Source organism: Marmota monax, unplaced genomic scaffold (genome assembly GCF_021218885.2).
Source record: "Marmota monax isolate L192 unplaced genomic scaffold, Marmota_monax_Labrador192_F-V1.1 WCK01_AAM20220418_F8-fsc00130, whole genome shotgun sequence".
Lineage (NCBI taxonomy): Eukaryota > Metazoa > Chordata > Mammalia > Rodentia > Sciuridae > Marmota > Marmota monax.
The window spans coordinates 2,201,004-2,217,757 of NW_026693244.1; the positions used below are offsets into that span (position 1 = coordinate 2,201,004).

General features: G+C 32.5%; 1 protein-coding gene across 9 annotated transcripts in view; it reads left to right on the forward strand.

Annotated features, from left to right (window-relative positions):
• Nucleotides 1-16,754, forward strand: part of Erbin (erbb2 interacting protein) — a 137,761-nt gene that overhangs the window by 109,336 nt on the left and 11,671 nt on the right. For all 9 annotated transcript variants that reach the window (XM_046456208.2, XM_046456207.2, XM_046456211.2 and 6 more), the window contains 3 exons: nt 3,391-3,505; nt 5,387-5,570; nt 7,805-9,350. In XM_046456208.2, coding sequence (XP_046312164.1) covers nt 3,391-3,505; nt 5,387-5,570; nt 7,805-9,350 — 1,845 coding nt within the window. The remainder of the gene's footprint in view (nt 1-3,390; nt 3,506-5,386; nt 5,571-7,804; nt 9,351-16,754) is intronic.

Here is a 16,754-nt window from a genome sequence, read left to right on the forward strand (position 1 = left end):
CTTAGTGCCTCGCTGTTGGTGAGGCTGGCTTTGAACTTGTGATCCTTCTGTCTCAGCCTCCCAATTACAGCGTGCACCACTGCCCCCATCCAGTGTCATCTTTATTTCTTAAGATTCAAAGCACATCATTTATTTTCACATTTATCCTATGAGCTTGCATTTACTATGGGGGTAAAAAGAAAACTCGAAAGTTTTTGAACGTATTACAGAAGGATTACATCTCTAATGTACTATTGTATGCATTAAAGCCAATATAACATAGAAAAAGTTATGCTTATCCCAGCAAACTTAGTACTCACTTAGTGAGTCTCTATGTTTAAGGTACTATGTTTGGAGTATAAAAATAACTAACCTCATGCTGTGCTAAGGGTTTAAGAAAAGTATTAAGTGTTACCAAAATTGAGAAAAATATTTTTCTAGCTATGAAGATCCATGGATCTTTTTAAGGAGAAGGAAGCATTGGACCTATATTTTTGAAACATTTTTATTGAAAGAAATAGGAAAACTGAATGAAGTTTGGAGGGGATAATGAGAGCAAAAGAATGGCATTTGGAAGATATGAAAAAGAATTGTTCCATCTGATCGAATATGTCAGGGTTACTATTATGAAGTTAAATCATTGGGTCCTGAATGCTACTGTGATAGAGCTATGATGTGTCATAGTTATATTACAGTAGCTATTGAATTCTCTAAGCTTGATGGCATCTTGAATGAGGATAGCAGAAAATACAGGCTGCAAGTTAGTTGTGAGAATATTATAGGAGATACAGCATGTGAAACTCTGGCTATAAAGAAAGGAGAAGAGAAAATAGTGACATAACCATGACTAATTAAGTTGACAATGCCATTAACAGAATAGGGTTTTAAAGAGAATATACAGGCTTGGAAGAACAGGTTTGCTTTTGGATATGTGGAATCTGAGCAATTGGCAAGACCAGTTAGATATTTCCAACAGAAGTATGGATCTTCAGGCCAGAAGAAAAATCAAAGCTAAATTATAAATTACAGAATTGTTTATAATAAACAGTTTTTGAAGAAAATGTAGTATCTTTGTGGACAGCCTAAGAAAGCAGGGAGAAATGTGTATGGAGTGATAGTGGTGGAATGTTCAAGTAACAAAGATTGATTGATATGAGCAAGGGAGACAGAAAGGTGGCAAGAGATTTAGGAAAAATAAAAAGCCCATGTGTAGTTTAATTTTATGAAGGGAAAAGTGTGTCCAGCAGTCTAGATGCTGTAGACCTCAAAGATTAAAGTAAATCATTTGCCCTTGTCCTTTTCTCTTATTCACATTCACTCTGTCATTAAGTCCTGATAATTTCAAAATTTCTTTGAAATTCTTTTCCTCTTTACCAGTCACCATTGCCATTGCCTAAAAACAGGTATAATCTCTTTTTTTTAAGGACTGATGACAGGTAGATTCCTTTCTACTTGTCTTTTACTTCCTGTACATTCTTCTTATCAGAACTATATGCCAAGCACTTTTTATTTTGAGACAGGCTTTTCCTAAGTTGCCCAAGTGGGCCTCAAACTTAGGATCTTTCTGTCTCAGCCTCCCCCCAAGCAGCTGTGCCACCATCCTCAGCCAGAGTTACTGTTTTAAAGTATAATTTTTATTCTTGTTTCTTCCTGGTTTGGCAACTTCTAATAATGACCAGTACATACATAAATTGAGTGTGTACTCAGAAAGCACCAATTCTCTAGGCAATTCAGTCTGTCATTTTTGTCTCTTAACAATTATTCTTAGTTTATCCTGAATTCTAGCTGTATGACTTGACATACCTTTTATTTCCATGCATCTCTCTACTCAAAATGTAATTCTTGGTCTGGGTCTATAGCTTAGTGGTAGAGAACTTGCCTAGCATGTACGTAGCACTGGGTTTGATTCTCAGCACCACATAAAAAATAAATAAATAAAGGTATTGTGTCCATCTACAATTAAAAAAAAATTAAAAATGTAATTCTCCTTAAACACTAAAATGAATTTACCTCCTCTGCCTACTATACTAGCTTTCATTATATACAGTCTGGACCAGGGTTGGCAAACTAAGACTTCTGGCCTAAATCTTGCCCTCTGCCTATTTTTGTATGGCTTGCAAGCTAAGAATAGGTTCATCTTATTTACAAGTTAATTTAAAATTCAGTATAATAATACTATTTTATGACATGAAAATTTCACAAATTCAAATTATGGTATATATTAATAAAGTTTAATTGTAAACAAACACTCATTTTTTTTACATATTTTTGAATATTTGAAACAGAGACTCTGTGGCCTGCAACACCCAAAATGTGTTAGTACTTAGAGTACCTTTTTTAAGGACTTTGTTTCATCATATTAACTAAGAGTATTTAGCCTGCAGAAAAGCTGATTTCATCTACAAGATATATAATATTAAAATTTTTCTATTAATATTTGTTTTCTAACAAGTCATTTTCTTTGCTATATGATAGCACTCCGTTGTAGGTACCTGGGATGGTTACCAAATATCAGGGGGAAAATACTGAGAATATTAAAAATTCTGTCTACAAATTGGGTAAAAATTGCCATAAATTTGTTTTGACAGTAGACTGTCTGAATCCAGTGATCAATAAAAGAATAAATTTGAGAACTAGAGAGAGATTGTTTTTTAATAATTTTTTTCCCCCAGAACTAGGAATTGAACCCATGGGTACTGTACCACTTAGCTGCATCCCCACCCCTTTTTATTTTTATTTTAAAATAGGGTTTTGTTAAAGTTTATGAGGCTGGCCTTGAACTTTTGGTCCTCTTGTCTCAGCCTCCTGAGTCACTGGGATTATAGGTATGTGCCATCATATGGTGAGGGAGAGATTCTCTTGAGGCACTGTCATTACACTTGAGTTTTTCAGAGGCAGGGATTGTGTTTTATTCATTTTTGTCTGTCTTACTTTTTGATGTAGTACCAGGTACATAGTAATCATTAATATAATTGAATAAGGCCTGCCACAGAAATTTCTCCCATAGGTATTTTGGCATGTTGTTAATAGTTAGCATAGTTTATGGCCATATCTTGAAAAAGTCAAATTGTATACTAATTTTAACTATTACAATAAAAAGTTTTCCCCGGAGGCTTGGGAGGCTGAGGCTAGAGGATCATGAGTTCAAATCCAGCTTCAACAACTTAGGGAGACAACTAAGCAACTCAGTGAGACCCTGACTCTAATAAAATACAAAAAAGAGCTGGGGATGCGGCTCAGTAGTTAAGTGCCCCTGGATTCAATCCCCAGTACAAAAAAAAAAAAAAAATGTTCTCATGCATATTCTTAATATTCTTTGTTTTCCTTCTGATGTTTTTATGATATAACATTTCACTTAAAGAATTCAAAACATAACTTTCATAAATATTTCCCTTTTTTTCTTTAAACTAGGAATCTGAAGAACTGTCTTCTGATGAAGAGATGAAAATGGCAGAGATGCGACCACCATTAATTGAAACCTCTATTAACCAGCCAAAAGTCGTAGCACTTAGTAATAACAAAAAAGGTTAGATACTGAAGGAAAGCACTTAGAAATGACCTGAATAAAATTTATGGATTTTTAAAGATAGATTTCCCTTAATGTTCTCTTATTTAAAGCATATTTTAGAAACACATTTTTAAACATGCCTTCTAAAAAGTTCTCCTCCTGAAAAAAATCTACCAAGTTTTTTCTTAATAGATTTTTTTCTCTCTTTTCATGCAAATATACTTACAAGGACATGGACTCTACAGGCAGAGAAACCTAAGTTATAATTCCATCTCTACTACTTAACCTGCTAGATGATCCTTGGGTTATTTAATTTTATCCATATGTATATATCTGTTTTGATATGCAGTGGGACTGATGAAGGATTTTGTGTCAAATGCCTGGATTATATAACGTATTCATATGTAGCACAGTACTTGATACATAGTAGATGCTCATTATTAATGTTATATATCTAGAAAAATTTTTAAATTCCTCCCCCCAATCCTGCCATCGATTTGTTTATGTAACTGAATTTCAGAGTCTTAGAAATGAAATGGATCTTAATGGATATCTCTCTTTCTTCACTCATCCATTGCCACCACTGTCTTATTATCTTTAAGCTATTTACCAAATGTTTGTCCAGCATTTTGTTTTTGTGATACTTATTATCAAGGTATACCTTGGGTTTATAATGATTGTGGTGGTGATTCCTAGTATTTCTTGAGCACTTCACTTACTAGTTGTTTAAGTATTAGGCTAAATATTTTACATAATATTATCTAAGAATCATGATAACCCCATAAGAAAGAAAAATAATAGCTGTATATCTAGGAAAGTACTTTAAAAACCATCTACTTTAATAGTATTTTAGAAATTAAGAATCCAGTACTCAAAAACTTTGAGGTTGAGATTATAAGACTACTTGAGCTACGTTTCTCAGATCTGAGAACAGCAAAAATACTCTTAATTTCAAATGATCATCTATGAATATGTCTACAAACACTTTTTCCATGACTTGGCTAAAATTGAGGTAGTTTTAAAATATCTTTTTTCAATTACTTTTTAAAAGCTCTACTTTGTACTACGTGTCTATAATAAGAGAATGAACAGATACATTCTGTTTAATATAATTGGTAAAGAATTATCTAACATTGACAGATTGTCATTCATAAACAATTCCGTGAAATGCTGTAAAAACAATTAGAAATAAGAGAGTTGACCTTTGAAAATTCTTTGATTTGCTTGTTGTGTGTTTGTGGCTTGCTTACATTATTCCTTTCTATTATCACCATATATAGAAAAAAAATCACATATTTATGAGATAATTTCTTATCCAATTAAGGTTAGAAATGTAAACTAAAAACTATCTTTGGTTTTGGATTTTCAGAATTATAAATGGCTAGAAGGTGTATTCACTATAATTAATTGAGATCTTTAAAAACCATACATTGTGTCAGTAAACTAAATCAAATTTTGGGAAGCCCTTACTTTGATTACATTAAAAACAGTATCATGAGCCAGGCGAGGTGGCATCTCCTGTAATCCCAGCAACTTGGGAGAGACCAAGTCAGGTGGATTGTAAATTGGAGACCAGCCTCAGCAATTTAGCAAGGCCCTGTCTCAAAATAAAAACTAAAAAGGGCTGGGAGATAGCTGGATATAGTTCAGTGATAAAGAACTTCTGGGTTCAGTCCTCAGTACCAAAAAAAAAGTATCATGATCTTGAAATTCTTTAATCTTTCTGTGTATTTAGGACTGAATTTTCAGGGGTGCCTCTGGTTATCTTCTTATCTGTATTATATATTACCTCATCTGTGGAAGCAGGACAATGTAATTACCATTTGTCATCACTGAAAAGCATTTCCCACAAAATCTTGGTGAATTTATCAGTGATCTTAAATTTTTTGTTTGTTTCAGATGATACGAAGGATACAGATTCTTTATCAGATGAAGTTACACACAATAGCAATCAAAATAACAGCAATTGTTCTTCTCCATCTCGGATGTCTGATTCAGTTTCTCTTAATACTGATAGTAGTCAAGACACTTCACTGTGCTCTCCAGTGAAACAAACTCATATTGATATTAGTTCCAAAATCAGGTTTGTGAACATTTACAAATTTGTTTATTTATTTATTTATACAATAAATAAATACATGACTAAAACAAAGAGTTTCACAAATATTATAGAAGTGATTCTAGCAGTATGTTTTCTTCCTCCATTTTATAGCTTATTATCTATATCATTTTTATACATTTCAATTTGAAAGCAGTATTTTAAGTGGGGAACAAAAACAAGATAGATTCTCTATCTCTTCTTTTAACATTTCTACAGTATTTTTAGATATTATAGCCTAAACAGCCTATTTGGAATCATTCAAGCTCAAAGCGTTATTTTTGTACTTAGAAATGCAGGGAGATGCTATTGAAGGGTTCATTTAGATCCTCTTGATTGGTGCTGTGTATTTGGTCTAGACTTAATTTTTGCACAGCATACCCTCTGAGAAATATAAACATTAATTTAATTCTGGTATCCTGGAATTTGACACAAGTTTAAAACTAATTTTATTATTTAAGCTCTTAAGAAATTTGTCTTCAAAACAAAAACTGAAATTGATTTTCATGCATGTATGAGTTTGTTGTCATGAACCCAACTACTATGTATTACCATAAAACTCTAATTTAAAAAAATTTTAAAAACAAACAAAAACAGAAAAATAAAAACATGTCTTTTGATCTCAGTGTCAGTCTTGCAGGTGGAGTTTGCTTGAGAGAAAGATTTGGGCAGTAGGTGAAACAAAAGCTGGTTGTACAGATATTTTCAATGATCATTTAGAATTAAATTGTTCTTAAATTCTAGGCATATTTAAGTAAAATTTATGTCTATTTTAAAAAGAAGACAAATTTTCTGAATTTAGATATTTTGTAATTATAATTATTATCATTTGAATGTGTTCTCTGAATTTTAGGTTATGACCTCATGTTTTAAAAAAACAATTTTATAATCTCTTAGATGGTAATGATGGAAGGCGCTGGGGCTGTAGCTCAGTGGTAGAACACTTGCCTAGCACATGTGAGGCACTGGGTTTGATCCCCAGCACCACATAAAAATAAATAAATAAAATAAATTTATTGTGTGTACCTACAACTAAAAAATTTTTTTAAGAGATAATGATTAATTTTTTAATAAAAATTTTACTAATCATATTTTTTATGTAATGAAGTAAGGTTTAAGCAAGGAATATACCGATAACTATTTGTACTGTATTTCTATTTGTACTGTATTTCTAATACTAAATGTTATCTTTTGTTTACTGGAGAAAAATTTGTAGAAACATAACTTGAATACACCAATGTGTTTGTGTACCACCAAGTAGAAATAACATGTTTTCCATAATTCTGGATGGCACTTTTGTAAAATATTTGACAGGTACAACATAGTCACTTAGAGGTACAATTAACATACAGTAAGATTTGCCAGTTTTTTTGTTTTGTTTTGTTTTGTTTTTATGTGTGTGTGTGTGTGTGTGTGTGTGTGTGTGTGTGTGGTGCTGGAGATTGAACCCAGGGCCTTGTGCATGTGAGGCAAGCACTCTACCAAATGAGCTGTATCCCCAGCCCAATGTAGTCACTTAGAATAGTGATTAGATTTAGTTTCTCTTTTGATCCTTTTTGCTTATTTTTAATGCAGATCTTTGAGTGACTTTAGTTCTTTACTTTGTATAATTTCCTTATTTGTATATTTAAATTTAATAATAGCTACTTAGTTAATAAGTATGATTAATAATGTAAGGCTTCAGAATTACCCATAAAAATATCCTGTATTCTTTACATCACTACTAAGGTTATTGTCTTTTTCCATATTCTGCCCATCCTCAAGCATTTCATATTACAATGAGGATCAGAATGGGATACATAATTCCACTTTTGTTCATAGTTTGGGTACATTAAACTATTTTGTGGAAAATTTGAGCATATTGATGAAAATTAATCTTGATATTAGAGTTTTAGTGATATTTTACTTGTCTCCAATTTAAAATAAATCTATATCACTTAAGCTAATATTTTTCATTTAAATTTAATTTTAACTAATTTATAAAAACCTGAAAATTGTCCAAGTCAAGGGGTTAAGTGATGTTTTGATACATGTATATATCATATAGTTAAGGTAATATTTCAAAATTACAAGCTTAATAATAAATGCTTTTCATTTATGACTCTATCAACTTATTTTAACTTGTGTTACCTATACATAAAATAGTTATTAGTGGTTCCCTCATGACCAAGAAAACTTGATTTTATTATTTTTTTTTTTTTCAAAAAACTATATTTTAGGCAAGAAGATGAAAACTTTAACAGCCTTTTGCAAAATGGAGATCTTTTAAACAATTCACCAGGGGAAAAATTCAAGGTTCATGATAAAAAAGATTTTAACTTACCTGAATATGATTTGAATATTGAAGAGCGATTAGTTCTAATTGAGAAAAGTGTTGATTCAACAGCTACATCTGATGAATCTCACAAATTAGACCATATCAACATGAATCTTAATAAACTTGTGACTAATGATACATTTCAACCAGAGATTATGGAAAGATCAAAGACACAGGATATAGTACTTGGATCAAGCTTTTTAAGCATTAATTCTAAAAGAGAAGCTGAACATTTAGAAAATGGAAACAAGTATCCTAATCTGGAATCCATAAATAAGGTAAATGGACATTCTGAAGAAACTCCACAGTCTCCTAGTAGGACTGAACCACAAGATACCAGTTCTTCTGTAGACACTGGTGTTTCCAAAAGCACTGAAGATCTCTCCCCTCAGAGAAGAGGTTCAATAGGATCTGTTGTAAAATCTCACAGTATAACTAATATGGACACTGGAGGTTTAAAAATTTATGACATTCTTAGTGATAATGGGCCTCAGCAGCCAAGTGCAACAGTTAAAATCACATCTGGTATTGATGGAAAAAATATAGTCAGAAGCAAGTCTGCTACATTATTGTATGATCAACCATTGCAAGTATTTACTGGTTCTTCTTCATCTTCTGATTTAATATCAGGGACAAAGGCACTTTTCAAGTTTGATTCAAATCATAATCCTGAGGAACCAGATATAATTAGAGCCCCCACAAGTGACCCACAATCTACACCTCAGATATATGGTCCTCCACAATATAATATTCAATACAGTAGTAATGCTCCAGTCAAAGACACTTTGTGGCACTCCAAACAAAGTCCCCAAATAGACACTGTCAGTTTTCCTTCTCAGCGCCTTCCAAGATCAGAGAGCACAGAAAATCACAGCTATGCTAGACATTCTGCTAATATGAATTTCTCTAACCATAACAATGTTAGAGCTAATACTGCATACCATTTACATCAGAGACTTGGCCCAACAAGACATGGAGAAATGTGGGCCATCTCATCAAATGACCGACTTGTTCCTTCAGTAACTCGAACTACAATTCAGCGACAAAGTAGTGTGTCTTCAACAGCCTCTGTAAATCTTGGTGATCCAGGTTCCACAAGACGTGGCCAAATTCCTGAAGGAGATTATTTATCATACAGAGAGTTACATTCAGCAGGAAGAACTCCTCCAATGATGTCAGGGTCACAGAGACCTCTTTCTGCACGAACATACAGCATCGATGGTCCAAATGCATCAAGACCTCAGAGTGCTCGACCCTCTATTAATGAAATACCAGAAAGAACTATGTCTGTCAGTGATTTCAATTATTCACGGACTAGTCCTTCAAAAAGACCAAATGCAAGGGTCAGTTCTGAGCATTCTTTATTAGATCCTCCAGGAAAAAGTAAAGTTCCTCATGATTGGCGAGAACAAGTACTTCGACACATTGAGGCCAAAAAGTTAGAAAAGGTAATTGAACTTGGGTTTTTTATTCTCTTTATGAACTTATTTTCCTTAAAAATGCTTGGTATTCTTTGTCTTTTAGTCAAAGTGAAACAAAATACTCTGAATTACTGATTATCTACTTACATTCTAGGAATTTTTCCCTGATACTGAGAACAGAGTTTCAAGTTTAAACTTAGGACAGTTGAGATGATAGTGTAAGCTTTTTTCTTATCTCTTACTCCCCAGTGATTCTAATGTCCATATATTACTTTATATATGTGTTTATCTCTTTCAGATTGTACACATTTATTAGAAATAATACATGTGTATTTCTCTTTAGCATTTTCTGACCTCCTGCTCATTACTAATAAGTGTTGATTATGTAAATGTTTTGAAAAAATATCAGTTCACTATATAGTTAACAAAATAACAGGAGATGCATTTGCAAATATAAATATTTCATCTAACATTGTCATTGACACAGATGACTTATGGCATGGCATTTAGTCTTGACTTTTCTCAACTGCATTTCTGACCTTCTTAAACTTAGTTTGAGTCTTTCTATGGCTCCAGTGTGCCTTGGAAATAGTTGATAAAATAATGCTCTTGTTCAGTTTAGACTTTTATATGTAGATCTTTGCCTTTTGAAAACAGTTAAAAATTAAAGAAATAAAATTATTCTATAAAATCATTATAAGTGCCATGGTATGTGGCCCAACTGCATAAGGCATATTTCTTAAGATTTAGGTTTATGGGCTGGGGTTGTGTGGTAGAGCGCTTGTGTAGTGTGCATGAAGCTCTGGGTTTGATCCCCAGCACCACAAAATAAATTAATTAATTAATTAAAGGTACTGTGGCCATCTACACTAAAATTACTTTAAAAAAAAAAAAGATTTAGGTTTCTATATCTCATTGGATTTTATCCAAGAATTATATTTCCTCTGTTTATTAAATATATAATGTTTTTAAATATAACTGAACTATATAGTCTCAGCCATTATATTTTTAAAATCCTTAAATGTTTTGAGAAATAAATGCCTAGAATATGGTTAGTACTTTATATCAGTTCATATTAAGTCACAGAATATAATTTTTAACTCTTTGCAGTAAGGTTTTCTCAACTTTGAATAGCTGAACAACTATAAGCTGTAGTGACTTCATTGTCACCTGCCAGTTTTGTTTCAGCTGTAAGTCTACATATATTATTGAGGCTGTTTGAACTTGTGCGCTTTTTTGGAATTTGGAATTTTCTTAACAAAAGGATAGGAGTAATATAACTCTGTTTTATAAATAATCTTCTGGTGGCAGTGTGGAAATAGATTTTAGGAGGAAGAAGGCTATAGCCAGGTTCAGTTATAAAGGCCATTTGGTGATCCACTTAAGAAATGAAATGTGAACTGTTATCAATTGAATTGAGACAAGGGAACAAATTCAAGAGATGGCTCTGAAATTGACTTTAAGAAGTTTACTTCTCATTTACTGTTTCTATAATCAGTGATTGAAGAAAAGGGATATAGCTTCAAATATATGTCTTAAATAACTATTTTTGGGGGAATGGCACTATTATTAGACAAAGATGAGGAGTGGACTTGGAGGAAGAAAGGAATTTGGTTATTATATTCTGTGTAGTTTACTTCTAGAGGGCTTATTCTCCCACTTTCCTGTCTGACTGATGTGTCTGGTCTTCAATAAATAGGAAGCAAGTTCATTGTGCCTCTTAGCTTTTTTTTTTCCATTGCATAAAATACATATTTAGAAATTTGCTGTGCAGTTTCTTGGAGAGTGAATGACAGTAGTTTTCTAGTTGTGTCCTTAGACATAAAAATCGGTGAAACTAAGATAAGACTTGTGAGAAAAGAAACAGGGCAGACTGAATATAAATCCACACCTGACATTCTAACTCCACTTCTAAGGATGCATAGATCATACTTGGAAGATAAGAGGAGTATTCTTCCCCTTATATACTTACCTGGACACCCACCTTCCAGACTACCAGTTGACTAGTGAGTGGTATATTCTAGCTCATGGGTTGGGATTCTTTTCCAGCATATACCAAAAGTATGTTGCTGCTAGTACTGTTGTAGTTCAGCTGCATTCTTTCTAGGGTGTGTGTTCTTTCTAGGTGTCTTTGTGTTTTGTTTGTTTTTTCTTTTTTGCGGTGCTAAGGATAAAACGCAGGGCCTCATGCATGCAAGGCAAGCACTCTGCCACCGAGTTTTTGCCCAGCCCTCTCCATGTCTTTTTTTTTTAATATTTATTTTTTGTAGTTGTAGTTGGACACAATAACTTTATTTTATTTATTTATATGTGGTGCTGAGGGTCAAACCCAGGGCCTTGCAGGTGTGAGGCGAGCGCTCTACCGCTGAGCCATAATCTCAGCCCCTCCATGTCTTTCTTAAATGTTTTCTTTGTTTCTTTCTGATTTTAAAAATTATTCAAATGAGAGTCTGTTTTTACTTTAACATGTATGAAAGTTTTGTCTTCAGATATATTATAAAAAAGTATTCTTATATTTAATAAACCATATTTTTAAAGAATTTACCAGAAAATAAATGTGTGACCACTCTGACTTTTTAAGTAAAAAATAATAAGAACTACTATATGATATAGCATTTTGACAGAATAACTTAACTGTTCAGAAACTTATCTCTGATGTATAGTATGTTCATTGTACAAGTAACTTTGATTTTCCTTCCTCAGTTGCTTCATCTATAAAATAGGCACAACAAACAGAGCTATGCTAGGATTGTTTAAACATTAAATGAGGGCTAGAAGTGTAGCACTGTTATAGAGCACATCCTTAGCATGCACAAGGCCCTGGGTTCAATTCCCTGCACTGCCCCCACCAAAAGTTAATACATAAAACCACTCAAAAACAATAAGTGTATATATAAGTGATAGTATTTATTACTGTCATCCTCATCCTCACCAATCATCTAAAATATAAAGATTAGACAACTTAAAATTAATATTTTTATTAAACATCAAAATACTTTATAGTAAAATAAGTTATTTTATGGTGTTAAACAATTATTTTAAAAAAATTTTTAAAGATAGTTCCTAATTTAATATGAATAGATTTCTTATATCAAAGATAAAGGCCTTTTCCAAAAATTGGTATCTATATGTATTTAGCTTGTAAATTTAACCCATCTGTCAAGGATGACAATCTTGAAAAATATTTCTGTCACATACTTATATGACAGGAAAACAATAATAAAACATCAATAGTGATACTTTGTGAAGCTATATATTTATTCATATACACATATATAAGACTCTAGCAAAAATAGAATTTTTTAAAGAAATTCAATGTTTTTTCCTAACTTTATTATTAGTTATATCTTGTTCAGAAAAAAATATTTTATAGGAAATATAGTTCATAAAGTGAAATGCTAATGTATTAATGGTAATTATCAATGATGAGATTTGTGGACTCTTTTTTTTTTTTTTTTTGGTACTAGGGATTGAACCCAGGGGCACTTAGCCACTGAACTACATCCTCAGTCCTTTTTATATTTTAAGACAGAGTCTAACTAAGTTACTGTAAGCCTTGCTAAATTGCTAAAGCTGGCCTTGAATTTGGATTCCTCCTTCCTCAGCCTCCTGAGCCACTGGGATTACAGACTGTGCCACCTCATCCGGATTTTTTTTTAATTAATTAATTATAATTAAGTATATATGACAGCAGAATGCATTTTGATTCATTGTACACAATTACAGCACAACTTTTCATTTCTCTGTACACAATGTAGCAGCTTTTTTGTTTTGAGATGGAGGTCTCACTACCTTGCACAGGCTGGACCTGAGCTCCTGGGCTCAGCCAATTCTTCTGCCTTATCCTCCCAAGTAGCTGAAACTATGTATGTATGCTACTGTGCCCAATGTGGAGATTTTAAATTTTAAAAGTAATTTTAAGTTTTGTTTTAATTTTAGGGCTGGGGTTGTGGCTCAGTGGTCTGGCACATGTGAGGCACTGGGTTCGATCCTCAATACCATATAAAAATAAATGAATAAAATAAAGGTATTGTATCTGTCTACAACTAAAATTTTTTTTTTAATTTTGGTTTTAATTTTAAATCTAAGGAGAAATATAAACTAAATCTAAGGATAAATATAAATATAAACGATGCATGTCAGAGTAATCATAGAATATAGGCCTATTCAAGGAAAACTCTATTTTTTGAAACACAGGTAAAAAATTGATACTTTGGAGTAAGATTAATAGGTTAGGGCTAAGGATTTATCAGGAAGGAATGCTGATAGCAGGGAAAAACAGATCTTTAACCTGGTTGAATTAATGATTTATTTTGAGAAATTTTGATAATAAAATTTAGGTCAGATTATGGATGTAGATGGTCCTTATAACAGTTAAATTTATTTAGGACTTCCAAAATGCCAGGAAGCACCATTGTATAATTATCCTTCTGCACAAATATTTCTAAATTTTCATACAAGACCTACGAGGTATCTTCCCCCCACCCCCACCACAATACCTTTATTTTATTTGTTTATTTTTATGTGGTGCCAGAGATTGAACCCAGTGCCTCATGCTTGCTAGGCAAGCACTCCACCACTGAGCCACAACCCTGGCCCTGAGGTATCTTTATTATCACATTTTGTAGTAAAGAAATTGAAGCACAGAATATTTAAGTAATTTTTTCAAAATGATATGTGTTATATGGAGGAAAGTAAAACAATTTTGAAAGTCCAGGAGAACTACTTAATGTTCTAAACTAAAGACTGATAATAATAAAAGAGTTATTTTAGGATATCTCAGACAAAAATGTTCAGGATGAATGGATATTATTGAAACTGTTTTGGAAAACAGTTTCAATAATAAAGCAGCTAAATGATTAAAACCTGGGCTAGGATTGTGACTGAAATGGAGATGAATCTAACACTTTGACAACAGTTATTTTGTTTTAGGGATTGGATGAGAGATAGGATTCAAGAAGTAGCCAAGTTTCTGGTTTGGTATATTTGGTTGTCAACATTTTTTTAAAATACTGGAAATTATAGGCCGGAATTGTGGCTTATCCGCAGAGTGCTCGCCTAACACATGTGAGGCACTGGGTTTGATTCCCAGCACCACATTAAAAAAAAAAAAAACTAAATAAAATAAAGGTATCATGTCCATCTACAACTGAAAAATATTTATTTTTTTAAAAACTCTGGAAATTAGGAGATAGGTATTCTTAGTGCAGTGTGGTGTAGTATGAAAATATGGCAAAAAGTAATTTTCTTGCTTTTGAATATTTTGTATTTGATGTGATGGTTGTGTATCTAAGCTTGGAACACAGTATGAAATTAGGTTAAGTGATGCAAATTTGAGATACAAAGCATATTCTCATGTGAGTTTTTCTCTAAGAGATACTGAAAAGATAAATATATTATTTTAAGTAAGTTTAAATTGCTAATGATGCTGGGCACTTTTATTATTCTGGAAACAGTCCATCTGAATTTTATGATATGTACACCCACAAGACTTCTCCAACATCTTTCCCTGTTGTTAGCTGGCAGGAATTTTTATCATTTTAAGGGCAGAGTGGTATATAGCCAAATATTTATATATAGCTTTTATCTTTGTTCCTCCTTTAATTTATATCAGTGGTTCTCAAACTTTAATATATGGGTTCTATAAATAAAACCATGTATCTTATAAGTTATGAAGGATTTCAGATTAATTTTGACCACTTTGTGATGTTCTTATGTTCTTTTTATTTATCTGAGTTATTTGCTTTTGTTCTGCCATCATCCTTTCAAAAATCATTTTACTCAATAAGAATAATCTAGAATTCTTAAAACTGAAGCATAATTTAAATAATACATATAGTGAAAAAAATTATTTTAGATTAGACATGGTTTCTTTTCATATGTTCAAAAACATTGTAAAAAATTATTCTGTAATTTTCCTCTTTCTTGTTCTCATTCATTATTCTCATTGAGTGACATAATTGACCCTTTTAATGATATACAGATCTTGGAACAAAGTTTTTTATGCCATATCTCAACATGGACAACTGTAAATATTTCACATACTAATAAGGCTAACGCTCAAAATATGTCTGGTTTTGAATTCAGGCTTGAATGGAAATGACTGTTCTCATTCATTAAATGTGAAAATCATTAATGTTACCATTATATAATGTATACACATACATATAATGTACCATACATGTAATCATACGTGTAATGTATGGGCAGCATAAGCATATTGGAACTACTACATAATATATTACTAATTAGCTACTTGTATAGCAGCAGGATGTGAACTGCAAACTTCAAAGCATTGATTCAAAGTGTTGGAAGGAGAGAGAGGACCTCTATTCATTCATTTCCTGCGCGCGCGCGCGCACACACACACACACACACACACACACACACTTACTTCTAAAGGCAGAGCCAGTGTTTAAAATTTTTCCCCAGGGTATTTCACAATGCCGGCTGTACCTTGTAAATCCCCAAATTAAAGTTTACTATTTTGCACAGTTGGGAGTTTAGCAATAATAAGTGATTTATTGAAGTTTTAACTGGGTTTTAAACCTTTTAATAGTTATCCCTTTTTCTGTTTACCTGGAATCCAAACATAAAATATATATCACCGTAGAAATCTCAAAACTGAATTAATTTGAAAAGAAATAAAATTTTTTATTTCAAAGTTGAATTATTATAGATGTCAGCATTTGCTAATAATTCATCCTACATAAAAACTTTAGATATGAAGCATACACTCCAGACCATGATATGGTTAACACAACTTGATAAATGCCATGTTCACTTGTTTATGTTTTTTGGGAGGCTAAGGATTAAACTCACGGCTTTGCTGCCACTGAACCATACCCCTACCTCCATTCAAAACTATCAGCATATAATGAGCAACATTGCCCAGAAGTTTGTGCCTAGCATTTAATTGGGCTCCGTACAATGTGTTGAGACAGGATGTAGTTGGGCACAAGCCTGACTTCAAAACCAGCCTTATTAGTATGTGAAATATTTACAGTTAGCCTTATTAGTATGTGAAATATTTACAGTTGTCCATGTTGAGATATGACATAAAAAACTTTGTTCCAAGATCTGTATATCATTAAAAGGGTCAGTTAGGACACTCAAGTGAACACAGTAAAACTCTGTGCATAACAAATAGAGTGTGTTATTTATGTATGTGTATATGTATGAATTATTTCTTTGTTTTATCACCCACTCTGCCTTTATAAGTGTATGTGTGTATGCGCGCACACGCGTGTGCACACACACAGGAAATAAATGAATAGAGGTCCTCTCTCACCCTCCAACACTTTGAATCAGTGCTTTGAAGTTTGCATTCACATTCTAATCACATGTTCATAGAACCTCTAAAATGCCTGCCTAAATCTCTATCCTTGGTGAAATGGTTTGGGAAAATGCATGTCTGGACTATTAAATTTA